We start from the raw sequence: 17,725 nt of genomic DNA, 5'->3' as shown, positions 1-17,725 counted from the left end.
TGAGGAACTCAAGCAAAAGGTTGAGTGATTTACCCAGGGTCACACAACTGGTAAGTATCTGAGGCCAGATCTGAATGCAGGAAGATCAGTCTATCCACTGTGCCACCTAGCTTCTTCTGAGTGTTTTAGTGGACTCCAAATAACTTAATAGCACGATAGCCAAAAACAGCTCTTGCCTCATAAGACTACATGAAGAAGGGCATAGTGTTTAAGAATGACAGTCTGAAAGTGATAACCTACCCTAGGCAGATCACTTCTGATGTTTACTTCTTGGTGCTATGTCTCAGAAAGAACATTGGATAATCTGCAGAGCACTCAGAGAAAGAATGACCATGATGGTTAAAGATTCTGCCAATAATTGGTTAAAAAAATCAAGGGTGTTTAGCCAGAAGAAGAAAAATATTTGAAAGATTATCACAGGTAACAGAGATAAGACTTATTCTGCTTACATACTGCAGAACAAGTAGCGTGGGTGTAAGTCCCTAAGAGGCAAACAAGGGTTTGAGATTCATTAGGAATTTCTTAAGAGCTACGCATAAGTGGAATGGACAACCTTAGGAGGGTGGAATAAGGGATTCCGATTGCTGCAGATCTTCAAGCCAAGTCTGGATGACCATTTGCCACATACATTGTGACAAGAATTCTTGTTCACACATGCATTAGAATAGATTCCATGGCTTTTGTGGTCCCTTCCAGCTCTGAAATTCTGTGATATGAGACATTTGCCTCAAAGGAGCCTTTCAGGAAACAAAAAAAACTATTCTTCAATAAATCATACACTCTTTCAACTACTGGGACATCAAGAACTGGGTTTATCTGCATTTTCCTTACTCATTATTGAAGATCAGCCTGGCATTATCCCTTGGTGGACCAATTCCTGCTGAGATCCAGTGGCACTGAGATTACTAAGAAGTTTAATCTGGTGGGAAAGCTTTGAGGACCTGAGAAGGAAGAGTAATGTCTCACTGAGAGTTGGGGAAAAGACATAATAGGCTTTTCCAAGGCATGGCCAGTGGATCACAAGGATGAATCCCAAGGGGACCAAGCCATGGGGTTAATCAGAAGTTTACCTTGCCTAAGGCCCATATTCCTACGGGAAAGACTACAGAAAAAGTTCCCAAATGGCTGCACAAAACAACTTCGGCCAGCTATTTCCATGGCCCATGGAACTAGACCTATTCAGTGTCATGGCCCAGACCAATAAGAATGCTAAGCATAATGAAACCTAAAAAGGAAACATTCCACTTCAGACACAGTACCATAATTAAACTATGGTAAGCTTCGTAAATTTTTAAAGTATATATTACTGGACCACGCTACACTCACTGAAAGTTCCTCTTAAACAGTAATCCTCAAGTATTTAATCTGACAGGTTGGTATGCTGTTATTGGTAAATGTTAAAAAGAGCAAAGAAAACTTTTTGTTCTTTTCCTCATGGGGAATGAGGCCTTTGGTATCCTGGTAAGCAAGAGATAATGTCAGCTTAAAGTCTTTCAGATGGCACTAGAAGGTTGAGACCTCAGCTTTCTGGTACAGAAAAAAAAATTGAAGTGTTATGGGCTAAGAAGAAGGCAGGGTAATTACAAATTGGTTTCTATATGAACAAGATGTTTACTCTACAAGTCCTACAAAGGCATCATTAAAATCTCTGGGAATTTTAAAAGAACTAACTCATAACTCCATTTTTTAAAGAACTGACAAATAGAAGTATGCATAGAATGATTTTTCATATATGACATATTTGTGCCTAATGGTAGCCATCTCTAGGGCAGGAGTGGGGAGGGAAGAAAAATGGGGGGGTAGGAAATTTACATAATAACTTTGTTGTATTCTTGGAAAGAATAGCAAGTTTTGTACAGTGGATTTGCAGTTTCATATGCAATCATCTTTTTGTTGTTGTTGTTCCACTACATTGAGTTCCACTACATTTATTTCATGAATTAAAAAAAATAAATGATTTTTTAAAAATCCTTGTCCTAGAAATACCAAAGATGCAGGGCAACTGATATAAATTGCTTTATGTCTTTTCCACAGTTCAGGGACCAATGCACAAGTCAGGAGCACAAACTGACAGAATTTGTCTTCTTGGGTTTCCCTGGCTGATGAGAGATGCAAATCTTACTCTTTTTAATATTCTTGATCATCTATATACTGATCATGATTGGGAATGGGGCCATCATCTGTACAGTGAGGTGGAACAAGAGCTTTCACACCCCAATGTACATTCTACTGGGGAACTTTGTTTTCCTGAAGATGTGGTACATCACCTCCACTGCTCCCAGCATGTTGGAAAACTTCCCCTCAAAGACCAAAACTAGCTCTTCTCTACTAGCTAATTACTCCAGTTCTATTTCTTTACCCTTTGTGGAGCTAAAGCCTATTTCCTGTCCATCATAGCTTACCTTGCCATTTGCCACTGGCTGCACTCCCCAACCATCATGACCTTGAGGCATTGTTACACTTTGATGTCTGTCTGCTGAACAGTTGGCTTCCTCGGCTATCCTGCATCCACTCTCTAGTTCTCTCAGTTGTCATTTTGTGGTTCCAATATCACTGATCACTTTATTTGTGACATGGACCCACTGTTGGCCTTCTTCTGTGCTCCTGGTCCTGCCACTGACATTCTGTTCTATGTCTTGAGTTCCCTTCTTATCTCCCTCATTATATTACACATCCTTGGCTCTCACATCTTGCTAGTAAGAGCTGTGCTACAAGTCCCTTCAGTGGCCTACCAGTGTAAGACCTTCTCCACATCTGGCCAAGGTCTGAGTCCTCTTTGGGACTTTATGGTGATTTATGTAAGCCCAACATCTGAGAATTCTGGTGAAGTGCAGAAGATCATAACTTTGACCTACTCAACAGTAATTCCATTCTTAAACTATAGCCCTGAAAATAAGGACATAAAGACAGCCTTATGAAAAGTCATGGGGATAGCTTCAGAAGAAGCAAAATCACATATATGATTTTTACATGTGATTCCATGCTTGATTGACAAGCAAAACCATTAAATGCCTACCATGGGCCAAGATGGAAATCCAAAGGGCCATTGAGAAATATACCTTTTTCACCTACTAGTCCTGAAGCTCATACTTCAGGGAGCTCATAGAGGGCATCTTCTCAGAAACATCCTTCATCCCTTAATGCCTTGCCTGTCCTCTCTAGCCAAACCTCAGCTCAATAACATTAAGCATCAGGGAGAAGTATTACCTTATAAACATAAATCATCCAAAAGGTGTCAACATGGTATAATTTATTCTCTCCTCTTGGCTTGTCCCACTCTATTTTAATAGTGGCTGCTGGAGACAGAACATATTCATATAACCCACTCACTGAGCTATTCAGAAGAAGGTATGATTTTAGAAGTTTAAATAATCAAGTGAAAAAATTAATATACCTAAGGCCAATAGATCAAGAACTACTAGATAGATAAATCACTTGATTCTTGTTTTTTCAACAATTTTTGTTATTATAAATTTTATTTTTTATTATAAACATAACAATCATCAAGCAACCTGAATATTTCAGAATACAATAAAGAACAAAAAGAGAATGATATGAAACTATATTTGTGTTACTTAAAGCTTAGTGATTTTTTTAATCTTCATTCCAGGGACAAATTACAAGTTTCACACATATGCCAGAGCTACAGGTTCTAATGGGATACAGCAGAGCATATTACACAAAGAGTCATTATTTGAGCCAGAAAGACTCGGGTTTGACCCTTGTCTCTGACTCATACTAGCCATGTGACCCTGAGTAAGTTACTTAAACTCTCTGTCCTAAGCAAGTTTCTAAGACTGTAAATTCAAAAGCAGGTGCCAATCTGCATTGGTACAAGGAATTCCATCAGGAAAAGTTCTTTATCCTAATAAAATCACAGGACCGGTCCCATCCCTATCCCATGAGTTCTAATATTCGGAACAAAGAAATAGCGCATAGTACTCCTTTGTCTTGTCCTTAGCTTGTTAAGATGTGAGGGAATAGGAATGGGGAGTTTGGTGGGGTGAAAACTAGTATTTACTGAGATTTCTATTCTGCTACAGAAAAATGGTTTAGCCTTAGAATGCCTGGATCTCCTTAAAGCATTTGACATTGTCTTTCATTGTACCCTTCTGGACAAAATGATGAGATATGTGTCTAATTACGTGGATTCAGAAACGTTTGATAACCAGCACCAAAATATAGTCACAAAATCTCAACGAAAACTTGGAAAGAAGATTCTAGTGGAGTACACCAAGGATATGACATTTCTCCCTGTGCTGTTCAACATTACTAGTGACCCAGATAAATTCCAATTCAATTCAATTTAAAAAAAGTTTATTAAATGCCCATCATGTGCATACAAAGAAAAATTTTAATTGTCTTTGGCTTCATTGGGATTATATTCATCTGGAGGGACAAATACAAAATGATGAAATACGGGTTACAAATAAAATAATATAATTTCAAGAGAGAGAGAACAATAGCACACTGGGGGATAAGGAAGGCTATTGTATACAACAGGCAATTCTATACAAGGTGGCACCTGAATTGTGTCTTAAAGGCAGTTATGACAACAAGAGTCATAAGTGAAAAGGAAATGTATTCCAGATGTGGGGTCCTTCAATGTGGTTCCATTCTGTCCATCTGGCACTGGAAACTTTAGTGTTGTACCCTGCATCTCTCTTTCTTAACAGCTGATCTGCTTTTTTATTCTTATTCTTGTATTCACTGAACGTAAGCAACAGCCAATCTTTCCCTGTGTTAGGTCTTCCATTTCCTGGTCCAAAATCTTCACTTTAGACCTGTCATGTCATCTGTTTTGAGATAGCAAAAGATAAAAGATGTCCCTTATCTGTTCTGGGAACCAGGAAATGACCTCTTTCTCAGATGGATCTGTAATCACATCGAGGTAACCACTAACTCCCTCCAATGATAGATATTGTAACCTACCCATGTCCTCTCATTCTTTGTAATTCTTATCCATATCAAACCGTTTATCTTCCATAATGAACACATGCTATACATAGAAGGCCTCCCTCTTTGGTCTTCAATATTTAATGGGTGCATTTTGTAAGGTTTTAGTAAGATACAGAACAATGGCTACAATGATGGAAACTAAAAAGAGTTAAAATTTAAAAATGAACACTGTAATTTACAGCATGATTGAACTCAGACCTGGAGAATAGATGAGGAAATGTGTATTCCTCCTTTTCTTGGAGAGACTGGGGACTACAGATATTCTCCAGCTATCTTCATGCCATTATCTTGCTAGCCACCCAGTTCCTGTCCTAGGGCTTTGCTTGCTCCTGACTAGTGAGAGTTCTCCATAACTACACCAATTCAGACCCACCAGACTGCCTGCTTCTCTCCAACCATCCTCATGCATAGTTGCTGCCCATGCCCCATCAATTTCCATCTCCAGCTCTTGGAACAACAATCAAATCAACATCCAGAATCATGTGACCAACAAGATTGAAGACGATATGTATTTTTTCTTTAGTCCTTACCAACTCTCCAAAAATTGGGGAACAGAGCCTTTCCATTACACATTATCTTGCAGTTCTACAGGTAGGTTCACCAGATCCCACCATGCTGTTTGGCATCAGGCAGAGCTGCATCCTCTGAGAATGGACTCCCATTGCCTAGATCCCCATTATGCTCAGCAGATGGTAAACACTTAGTGAGTACTTAAAGACTGATTTAAGGGATTTTCCCATACTCATATATCAAGCTATACATCAGTGGCAGGATTCAAAGATATATCTTCTTGGCTCCAGGTCAAGTACTCTAATGCCTATGCCACTACTGATTGGGAAGGACAATTATTCAACAAAGTTAAAATTGAATGAAATAAACTCTATAGCTGGTAGCTATTAGATTTTGGGGGATGGAAATCAAATAAAAAATGTCACCTGAATGATGGCAGTTATGTAAGGTCAGCCTATTATTAGGAAGGAGGAGCAGACAGGCACCTGTCACAAATGAAGATCACATACTCATTTCCCTGCACAGAGGAGGCATGTCTTCAGTGAAAAATTATCTCACACAGAGGAAAGAGCTCCTGAGATTTCCCACATATTTACCTTGACCCTGGTGTCTCATTAGTCAGACCCCAAAGGGAAACCTAGCCAAAATATTGTGAAGGAGCATGGCATAAAGTAATAGAAATGGTGTAACTGTGGATCTTAGGAACCTGGGAATTAGTGATAATTTCTCATAGGAAACATAAATTGGATCAGAGACACACAGTTCAAATCACTATAAGAGAACAGCTTCCCAGAATTGTCAGGTATGGAAAAAGTCAAATGAAATAACAAATAATTTTTTGAGATTCTATGCCCCCCTTTTGCTCTCCTTCCACCAAACAATTTCCAGATTAGGATGCTTGAGAAAGAGCTCCTTGTAACTGATTCCCTCCTTGCCCAAATCCTGGCTCTGTCACTTACCATCTGTATGACCTCAGGACAAGTCATCTAACTTCCCTGAGCCTTAGTTCCTTATCTGCAAAATACAGGATTTGGACTACATGGCCTCTGATGTCCCTTTCCATTCTAAATCTATGATCCTATAATCATTTCACCCAAGTAAGCCAGAAAGTTGGTAGTACAGCACATAGAATTTTTAGACTTTGAAATTGGTTGAGTTCAAATCTAGCTTTAGACTTTTGACCAGCAGTGTGACCAGCTATTATTATAAATAATAACACCTAGCTCCCATGGTTGTTGTGAGGATAAAATGAGATAACTTGGTAAAGTACTCTGAAAGCCTTAAAGCACCATATAAATACTAGCTGTTATTATTAATGACACCACAACTATCAGAGGAAGGTTTGCATTGTAGTCAGTACAATGATGGGTTTTTGTATGTGGTATTCTTGTACAATGAAGATGTCTTTTCTTGGTTAAAGTTATTCATTCTTTTTTCTTCCAGAGGGAACCAAAGGAATCCAGGGACCCTCCTCTGTCTAGGAATGGAGATACCCTAGGAGGACTCAGGCCAGTGAATCTACTCTTAGTGTGTATGAAAACTGAGGAAGAAAGACATTCCTAGCAGCTAGGTGATAACGTCTGAATTATGCATTGAATCCCAAAGATCCACCTACATGGATTCAACAGGTAGGTGCAGAAGCACTCATGTTTCTCTTATAGAAATCTCATTAAATAATAATTTATAAGTGGTAACAATCAATGCCTCTTCAAAAGCATTTTTTACTATCTCAGTTCCTTATGCTCTTATTTCAACTTTTCCAGCAGTGACCAGGCTTATTTGGAGAGGCCGGAAGAATTTCCCATTAATCTTACCCACAGTAGAGATCCATTAAATTAAGAGGTAAAAGAAACCTTCTTCTCTAGGGTCTAAAAGAAATGTACATGTCTCTCTAAATATTTAACCATTCTGATCAAGGAGATAGGAAAAGTTAGAGCCTTTCAATTGTTTCTATCAGATACTGTGAAGCTAACTACCAGAATCCAGAAGATGAATTTTCTGGGCTTGTTGTTTCTATTCCTCTTTGCTTATTTGTACCTTCACCATAAGTGGACCAGATATAATAAAATTTGCTTGCTAACAAAATTCACATAGGGTTAAGTTTTAGGGTTGAGACTGTTAGTGTTTCATTTAGTTCAGTTATCTAAGGTCCTTTGCAGCTCTAATTTTTTTGTGATTCTATCATAATAACTAGGTCAGAGGACAAGATGGTCAGACTTACAAGCTCCGGTTTTTGGGACTGAAGGCTCAGTTTCTCTTCCTGGTTATAGGGATGTCAGTCCTGTGATTCTAGTAATAACAATGTTTATACCACAAAGGACTTTTGGTGGGGGAGTGGGGGATTTTTGACCTTTCACTAAGAGAGGAGGCAGGGTACTGCAACATTTTTTGAGCATACTGTTATGCTAAAACAATTCCAGAAAAGGTTTCTTTCTCCACCTGGAAACGCTCTATTAGTCCATTAATTGCTTCAGCAGTCACCACACACAAACACACACACACACACACACACACACACACACACACTCATACACACTTCTTTGCAAAAATGGGGGGCTAGGCATATGGAATATCAAATGTCAAATCTGTTTGATATGTTGGTAGTCCTGCCAAAGTGGGGTTTTCTTCTTCTCTCATATTTATCATAAGAGATACTTCTCTCGGAGGGAGAAAGGGATAGATTAGGAAATGTAAGTGTTATAGAAACAAAACACATTAATAAAATTTTATTTTTTTAAATTTTTGTATCTTTTGACTGGGCCTCTCATTCCAAATCCTCCACTAGACTACTGAGGAGCCAAAGGAGAGAGTCAGAGAGGTTAAGCATCAAGGAATTAAAAAGAGATATTTGGGGCAGTGTCCCCAGACAAAGAACAGGAGCTGGAGTTCCATAAGGTAAGCCAGCACGCTGAAATTTTTGTTCTGTAAACGCATGTGTTTCCAAGCTTAGATAATTATATTCAACTTAATTCAACAGACTGTTATTAAATGCCTACTATATTCTTGCCCAGAAATGTAGAGCAGAGGCTGAATTGATTTTTAGGGCTCTGGGCTGGTGCTCCTCAGAATGACCCATATAAGCCATTTCATTTTTACTTCCTGGCTTCAACTTCAAGAATCAGCTTAAGTCTTACTTTCTTCAAGAAGGCTTTCCCAATCTTCCTTAATCTTGGCACTTTCCCTCTGAGATTACCTCCAATTTTTCCTATATATATCTTGTTTGCACATAGTTATTTGTATGTTGTCTCCCTGTTAAACTATGAGCTCCTTGAGAGCAGGGACTATTGGGTTTTTTTGTATTTCTATCACCCAACCTTTAGCACGGTGCCCAACACATAGTAAGCACCTAATAAATGCTTGTTAACTTGCCAAGTTTGAACTCTACTACAAATGATAAAAATTAAAGCATTCCTATTCTCAAAAAGCTTACATCCTACTGGAGAAGCTTATTTCCTACTAAAGTTCATTTTGAAAACTTCCTACCCTGGGTTGACTTATCTAATTGGGAAAAGAACCTGTTCACACTTAGACTGACACAGCTGCGGAAGATAACAGAGCTCCTGAAAGCTAGTTGTTTTACTTGAAGAACTGTCTCAGGTTCCTGGACAAAGAAGGTGGGGAAGGTGAGGGATAGAAAACTGAAATTTCTTTACGATATGCTTTCACATATTATTCTGTTCTCTGAAGGACTTTGTAAGACAGGTAAAGCAAGTATTATTATCTCCATTAGATAGTTAAGGAAACTGACTCAGAGATTAAATGACTTGCCAAGAGTCACAAAAACTATTTATTGTTGGAGCTAAGACTTGTCACTGAGTCTTTTGACTCCACACATAGTGCTCTTTCCATAAATCTGATTCTTATCTTGGAAAGTATCAGAAATTACTTTCCTACATTTTAATTCTGTACTATGTTAAATGTATTTGTTGAATTTCTAAGATAATTGAATGACATCTTTGGAAATTAGAATTTGCTAGTGAAGCCTCACTATTTAAATGACTTCATATTCACATAGTAAATTATGGTTCACAAAGCATTTTCCTATGAAGTAGTGTAGCATAATGTTTATTCCATTTTATACATTAGAAAATTGATCTGAACCCATGTCGTTGGACTCTAAGCACAACATCCGTTCCACTAACACTACACTGCCTATTTAAACATAGTATCTCCTCCATATGTTATGCAGATTTGAATTAAATCTATTGGAAAATTTTTCCATTGCCATGAAAATCACTATCAACTGAGCCAAGGACTCTTTTCATTGAAAAAACATCTAATATTTAACATGATTTCAAAAATATACTCTCATCTTGAAAATATTATTCTTCTATGTTAGCTCCAGATTGGAACAAGTACAAAATAGTACAACCTTTCCTCTCTACAGACTTTATAGAGGCCAAAAGGATGAATTTTGGTAAGTGAGCATATTATCCAAAACAGACTTATTTTGTCTCAGATTTAATGTAAGATTAATCAATCTGTTTTATTAATTTGTTATAAATAGTATTAAATATCAAAAACAACTAAACTTGCTTTTATAATTACATTGGAGTAACTTTATGTCAACATATAAAATGTCTGAAATAACTTAGCAACCATTCCCTTTAAGATTCAAACAACTTTTTTTTTTCTGGTGAGGCAATAGGGTTTAAATGACTTGCAAAGGGTCACATAGCTAGTAAGTGTCAAATATCTGAGGTCAGGTTTGAACTCAGGTCCTCCTGCTCCAAGGCTGGAGCTCTATCCACTGCGCCACCTAGCTGCCCCTAAACAACTTTTCTTTCCCCCTCCTCGAAGGTCTTCAAGCAGAGTCTGATTGATCGTATGCCAGATAGGCTAGAGTGGAGATTCCTTTTATGTCGATGCCATGGTACTCTTAGAAAACAAATGACAAAAAACAACAACAGCATGGGTGTGGGATGGATACTGAGGTCTCTTCCAACTCTCAAATTTATGATTCTGTGATACATTCATTATTGTACACCTGTCATTTTACATGTATATTATTAGTATGTATTTTGTTCCATGGGTTCTGATTTCTTTCTTGGCATTATCTAATGAAAATCTTTTCAGACATTTTTATACTGTACTCCTCACCCTTACATATCTAGTCATTTTTATTTTTATAACTTTCATGCAAGCAAAGACCTAGATCTTGCTAATCTATATATCTTCCTCAGTGCTAGAGTGTTTTGTACACTGTAAGTGCTTAATAAATGTTTAATAAGTGAATGTTGAGTATATTCACATAGACTCTGGAGTGTCTATGTTTCCAGAATAGACAAATATGCCCTACTTATTTGGTCTTATCAAAAAAATCTTATTTCTCTTGTTCCATTATTCAAGTAAATCCAAGTAATTCAAGTAATCCAAGTAAAGTAGGAGTGGAAGTGTATGGGTTGTTCATGGAGGATTAGTATCTCTTATGAGAGGGCTTGCAAGCCCTTTTCAGGGTGACCACCTTCACCCAACTCTCACCTGTAGCTCCAAGAAACTAGCATGCACAGAAGCCACACCCCAAAAACCATCTCAACAGATGAAACCAGGTTGAGGGTGACAGGCCTCAAACCCGTCAGTGAATTAAGGGAATGTCTACCCCAAGCATGTGAAGACTTTCTCTAGCATAATGGATGGGATGAGAACACTTTATTCCAACTGCCATGAAGGCAGCTGAAGCAGGCACTGTGGAATGCTTAGAGCTTGGACAAACATCAAAGACACCAAGGTCATCCACTGCATCATGGGCCATAGCTGTTCATCTTAACTGTTTGTCCTGCCACTGGAATTCAAAAACTCTGGCAAAGAGAATAAGGCTCATGATTTTGTACAGCTCTGCCACACTTAAATCCAATTTACACTCAAGTCAAGACATATACCCATGATGTCATTAGTCCTCTGTGAAAATGAAGGATGAACAACAAAATAGGAGTTAATTATTCTTCTTAAGAAATGCAAAAAGGGATATGTGATTAGTTTCAATGGATGAAACAAGAAATGAAGTATGGTTATCTCTTCTTTTAACAAAATATCATGCATAGGTTCATCTGCAGGTGATAACATCTATGTTCCTCCACATTCAAAGGTGGTGCTAGTGGAAGGGTAACACTATATGTTAATGTAGATAACACTGGCTACAAATACAGGGGAAAACAAAAGTCACTGTGATTCAACTTCAAGATCTGTCTTGTTTCAAACTAAGAAGAAATTGGACACACCTTACCCATTTATGAGAAATATGGACATTAAAGAACAAATCTTATTAAGATTTAAAGAAGATGAGTCATTACAGAATGAGATAGACTTTGTTTCAAACTAATGCTACTACAGTATGCTAGGCACTGTAGCAAGTCCTATGAGACAGAAAGTGAGCAGGTAGAACTGTTTCACTAGATGAGGGCACAAGTGTTTCCTGCTGCACTGAAGCTTCATGCTGCCAGAATATTTAAGTAGAAGAAACAGTAACAAAACGACTAGTGTTACTGAGACTAGCCACTACAGGTATATGAGTATAGATTATTTCCATGCAAAATAAAGAGATAGTGAGGACTCTTGAGGCAGCATGACCATGGGGAAAAGTGCTGGATTTGTGGTCAGAAGACCTAGGTTTGAATACTGGCTGTGTACTTGATACCCATCTATCTTTGGACAAGTCACTTAGACCTCCACCCTGTGCCTCAGTTTCCTTAGCTGAAAAATGAGATCATTGCAGTAGATGACTTCAAAAGTCCCTTCTAGCTATAAATCTATGATTCTGTGGACTCTGGTGGTCTCAGGTCCTGTGTGTATATCCTTCTATGTGCACACTAATGTGTTCTGCTGGTGCATGCACCTTGTGGAAAAATTGCCAAGACTGTGTTCTCTCAAGATATGTGTCCTTTCAGGATCCAGGTACAACTGGCACAATGCAGAAGTAAATCTGTGATACCTGCTTACCTTCAGATTAGGCAGAAACCCACTTAATTCTGATGCTATTCCCTGCACTAGGGTATGTCCCATAGGAGCTAAGGACAGGACATCTAGTTTCACAATGGACCAGTGTGCTTCCCCATGAAACTTAAACTTTCTTCTTAAGATGCTTCCTTACTTGGAAACAAGATAGTTTGTGTCATTTTTGTCTGTCTTTTCCACAGTTTTGGAGCCTAATAGGTCAATCACACACACTGTGACTGAGTTTGTCCTCCTGGGTTTTTCTGGTCACCAGGAAATGCAGAATCTCCTCTTTTTCTTCATCTTAATGGTATACATTCTGACCTTGTTAGGGAATGGAGCCATTGTCTGTGCAGTGAAATGGGACAAGCAGCTCCACACACCCATGTACATCCTTTTGGGGAACTTTGCTTTCCTTGAAATATGGTATGTTTCTTCTACTATTCCCAACATGTTGGCCAACCTTCTATCTGAGACCAAGACCATCTCCTTCTCTGGCTGCTTCTTCCAGTTCTACTTCTTTTTTTCCCTGGGGACTACGGAATGTTTCTTCCTATCAGCCATGGCATATGATCGGTACCTAGCCATCTGTCGACCACTGCATTATCCCACCATCATGACAGGGAAGTTTTGTGTCACCCTAATATCTGCCTGTTGGGTTAGTGGATTCCTTTGTTATCCAGTTCCCATTGTTCTGATATCTCAGCTGCCTTTCTGTGGCCCTAACATCATTGATCACTTTGTCTGTGACCCAGGCCCATTATTTGCTCTCATCTGTGTCCCTGCTCCTGTCATTAAACTCATCTGCTACACTTTCAACTCCATGATTATCTTTGGACCCTTCCTCTCCATCCTTGGATCCTACACCTTAGTCCTCAGAGCTGTGTTACGTGTTCCCTCTGGTGCTGGCCGGCATAAAGCCTTCTCCACATGTGGATCCCATCTGGTGGTTGTGTCTCTATTCTATGGCACCCTCATGGTGATGTATGTAAGCCCAACATCTGGGAATCCAGCTGGAATGCAGAAGATTGTCACATTGATATACTCAGTACTAACTCCCCTCTTAAACCCTCTAATCTATAGTCTGCGCAACAAGGACATGAAAAATGCCCTACGGAAAGTCCTAGGAGGATTGAAAATTAGCCAGAGTTCATGAGAATTATTTGAAAGCTAAGATGACTATTATACTTCTCTTTGGCTCTGCTTCAATATTTGAAGGATCTGAGAACTCATAATTCCTCTAACACCGCAGATTACAACCCACCCATGACTTTTCATCCTGTGTGACTTTTTCATCTCATGCTTCCATAAAATCCCAATAGAGATTTTAAAAAGGGAAAAGGACCTGCATGAACAACAACAAAAAAAATTATAGCCTTTTTATGGTGGCAAAGAATTGGAAATTAAGGGGATACCCATAAATTGGGGAATGGCTGAGCAAGTTGTGATATATGGTTAGATTGGAATACTATTGTGCTATAAGAAAGCTTTCAAGATCCTTTCAAGAAAACCTGGAAGGGCTTACATGAATTGATACAAAGTGAAATGAGCAGAATGAAGGGAACACTGAACAAAGCAATGGCGATATTGTACAATGATCAACTGTGAATGACTTAGCTATTCTCAGCAATACAATTATTCAAGACAATTCTAAAGAACTTGAGATTAAAAATGCTATTCATCTCCAGAGAAAGAACTGATGGAATCTGAAAAGAGATTAAAGCATATTTTTTTTACTGTATTTCTTATTCTTGGGTTTTTTGGTCTGTATTTTATTTTGTAACATAGCTACTATGGAAATGTTTTGCACAATTGTACATCTATAATGTACATCAAACTTGCTTGCTTTTCCAAAGAGGAGAGAGAGAGAGAGAGAGAGAGAGAGAGGAGAGAAGAGAGAAGAGAGAGAGAGAGGGAGAGAGAGAGAGAGAGGAGAGAGAGAGAGAGAGAGAGAGAGAAGAGGAGAGAGAGAGAGAGAGAGGAGAGAGAAGAGAGAGAGAGAGAGAGAGAGAGAAGAGAGAATTCAAACTTTTAAAAATCATAAAAAACTTTTGTTTACATGTAATTGAGGGAAAAAAATTAAACATTAAAAAAGTAGCTCACTATCCACCACACCATGATGCATCTCATGTTGTCACCATTGAAAGAGAGAAAGAAAAAAGGAAGGAAGGAAGGAAGGAAGGAAGGAAGGAAGGAAGGAAGGAAAGAGGGAAGGAGGGAGGGGAGGGGGAAGGAGGGAAGGAGGGAGGGAAGGAGGGAGGGAAGGAGGAAGGAGGGAGGGAAGAAAGGAGAGGAGGGGGAAGGAAGAAAGGAAGGAGGGAAGGAAGGAAGGAAGGAAGGAAGGAAGGAAGGAAGGAAGGAAGGAAGGAAGGAAGGAAGGAAGGAAGGAAGGAAGGAAGGAAGGAGGGAAGGAAGGAAGGAAGGAGGGAGGGAAGGAGGGAAGGAAGGAAGGAAGGAAGGAAGGAAGGAAGGAAGGAAGGAAGGAAGGAAGGAAGGAAGGAAGGAGGGAGGGAAGGAGGGAAGGAAGGAAGGAAGGAAGGAAGGAAGAGGGGTGTAGTTTCAGAAAAACATGACAAGAACTGTATGAACTGATGCAAAGTGAAGTGAAAAGAACAAGATCGTTGTGTATAGTAACAGCAGTGTTGTAATGATGATCAGCTGTGAAAGACTTGGCTACTCTGATCAATACAAAAATCCAAAACAGTTTCAAAGGTGTCATGATATAAAAATGTAATTCACCTCCAGAGAGAGAACTAAGGAACTCTGAGTGAAAATTGAACCACAGTTTTCTCACTTTATTTCTTTTGCTTTCTTTGTAATTTGGATAATATGGAAATATGTTTTCCATGATTTCACATATACAATTAATATCATATTGCTTGCCTTCTCAGTGGGGGAGGAAGTAGGAGGGAGAAAGAGAATTTGGGACTCAAAATTCAAAGACACAAGACTAAAGTAAAAAATAAATTTGAAAAAATAAAAAAAAAAGACTACAACCCCAGGGGAAACAGCATAGCCACCAAGACTACTGAAGAGAAACCTAGGAATTAACAATATTTACTGATATGACACATAAACTGGATCCCATGCAGAGTACCACACTCTTAGGAAATTGTGGAAATAACCTACACATAATATTTTTTCACTGTATTTTCCTATCAGGAACTATGAAAGGGGAGAATCTTGTTGCTGACATTTGCTACCTAACCTTGTCTCCAGGCTCAGTCAAGTAATCTCATCATAGTACGAGGGCAGGGAGAGGTGGGAGGAAGCAGGAACCTCATGCCAAGAAGTGTAATTACTGCTTCTGTGGATCTGCTGTTAGCCAGCATTTAAAAGGGGCCTGTACAGCTATTTATTCTTTGCTCCTTTAGAGAGAAACAAAGCACTGTTGGGGTTCTTATCTATTAAGGAAATGATACACTCCCTGTGAGGGCTCAGGACTAGGTATTAGCTCTCTGAATATACTCAGGTACTATTCAGCACACCAATGCAGATTCAGCACCTGCTAAATAATGAAATGAGAGGTGACAGGGAGGTGCCAGGGTTTGCTACAGAATGTTGTGAGGCATGCTCTTCATAGTCCAAAACTTTATCTAGCAGGTAGATTTCCAAAGGTCACCTGTCTTCCCTGCTCCAACTGCCTACCCTGTAGCCAATCCAGTATGCATTTGTACATTCACAGCAATAGCTTACATTTAAATAGCTTTTTAAGGTTTACAAAGAGAAATGACAGATGTCATTTTATCCTTTGCTGTTCCCCAAAGGATAACTATTTCTTAAAATTGTTAATCATATCAACTAGATGTGATATATTATCAAGGAGAGAGAGAGTGAGAGAGAGAGAGAGAGAGAGAGAGAGAGAGAGAGAGAGAGAGAGAGAGAGAGAGAGATGCTGCCAAGCTTCTGGATTCTGATTCCCATTCAAGGTCTGTGAATCTGGGCTTCTGGTTTCTATTTCTGCCTTCATAATTGGCAGGCCTAAGATTAAGCTAGGTCTCCCTGGTTCTTTAATAGGTTGCAAAGCACAAGCTAGAATTCTTACTTGAAAAGAATAACAGCATTTAAGTCTGAGATGCTTAGAAACTATTTTCTTTTTCACGATTCTTAATTGCACTGAGAACCAGTTAGTACTGACAATGAGCCTAGATCTTTACTTCGTGGGACCATACTAGTTCACTTATTCTTCCTTGCTTGCTTACTCTTTCTTTGTTTCTTCCTTTTGTTCTTCCTTTCTTTCATTCAACAGGAGCAGCTTAAAGGCACAGAGGATAGAATGTTGGACTTAGAGTCAGGAAAACCTGATTTCAAATCCAGCCTTCGACATTTAACTAGCTGTGTGACTCTAGGCAAGTTGCTTAACCACTCTCTGCCTCAATAACCTTAATATAAAATGGAGATAATAGTAGCACCAGGAGGCAAATAGGTAGTTTAGTGGATAGAACCCTGGCCCTGGAGTCAGGAGGACCTAAGTTCAAATCTTGCCTCAGATATTTACAAGCTATGTGATGCTGGGCAAATCACTTAACCTCTGTTTGCCTTAATCCACTGCCAAAGGAAATGGAAAAACCACTACAGTATCTTTCCTAAGAAAACCCTGTGGACCCTGTGGTCCATAGGCAAGGAAAAGTTGGACATGACTGAACAACTGAACAACAGCAACAATAGCATCTACCCACAGGATTATCAAAATGAAATGAGATAATATGCATAAAGTGCTGAGCATACCACCTGGCACATAGTAGGTGATTACTACATGCTTATTGTCTTCCCCCATTCCACCCCCATCCCCATTTACTAAGCATTTATTTCTGTATAGAGGCAATGTGACATAGTGAACAGAAAGCCAACCTTGAAGCTAGTAAGAGCTGGGTTCACATCCTACCTCTGACATATCCTGGCCGTGTGACACTGCGCAAAGGAATTAATATTTCAGGGCTCTAGGCAACTCACTTAGAGTATGGAAATCCCTCCTATGGGATCTGTATCAGTTAAAGGAGGTTTCCTTACCCTGGAGTTTCCTAAGCCAATGAAATCACTGGTCCAATAACTATCCCCCTACTTGGATACAGAGTATTCTGCTAGGCACTGGAGAGGATACAAAATTTAAATAAGGCATGGTTCTTGCTCTCAAGAAGTTTATAGTCTAGTTGGGAGATACATAAAATAATCCTTCCAATTTCTTCTTTGCCTTACCCAAAAAAAGTCCGCAGCATATTTGTTTCTTGGATATACCCAACTCAACAACCAGATTCTCTTTCTGCCTTGATGGACAGATTTTTGATCATCCTACTATGAATTTATTTATTTGTTTTGTTTTGTTTTT

General features: G+C 39.0%; 1 protein-coding gene and 1 pseudogene across 1 annotated transcript; both read left to right on the top strand.

The window, feature by feature from the left end:
- The first annotated feature begins 2,019 nt into the window (after nt 1–2,019).
- LOC110206570 (olfactory receptor 11H4-like) lies at nt 2,020–2,963 on the top strand (annotated as a pseudogene).
- An 8,008-nt stretch (nt 2,964–10,971) lies between these two features.
- On the top strand, nt 10,972–13,555 carry LOC110206573 (olfactory receptor 11H6-like). The gene is made up of 2 exons (XM_020984075.1): nt 10,972–11,043; nt 12,572–13,555. Exons 1-2 carry the CDS (start codon nt 10,972–10,974, stop codon nt 13,553–13,555), a joined length of 1,056 nt encoding a protein of 351 aa, XP_020839734.1.
- The last annotated feature ends 4,170 nt before the right edge of the window (nt 13,556–17,725 follow it).

The sequence above is a fragment of the Phascolarctos cinereus genome, unplaced genomic scaffold (assembly GCF_003287225.1).
Source record: "Phascolarctos cinereus isolate Bilbo 61053 unplaced genomic scaffold, phaCin_HiC Scaffold_3;HRSCAF=262, whole genome shotgun sequence".
Lineage (NCBI taxonomy): Eukaryota > Metazoa > Chordata > Mammalia > Diprotodontia > Phascolarctidae > Phascolarctos > Phascolarctos cinereus.
Note: the sequence above shows the minus strand (reverse complement) of the source record. Positions and strands in the feature narration are given on the sequence as shown.

What these genes read in the sequence shown, in the direction of transcription:
- LOC110206573 (XM_020984075.1), top strand. Translation starts at nt 10,972, where the DNA reads ATGCACAGAAGCCACACCCCAAAAACCATCTCAACAGATGAAACCAGG. An exon ending in GGGTGACAGGCCTCAAACCC is followed by an intron (nt 11,044 to 12,571) that starts GTCAGTGAATTA and finishes GAAACAAGATAG; the next exon opens with TTTGTGTCATTTTTGTCTGT.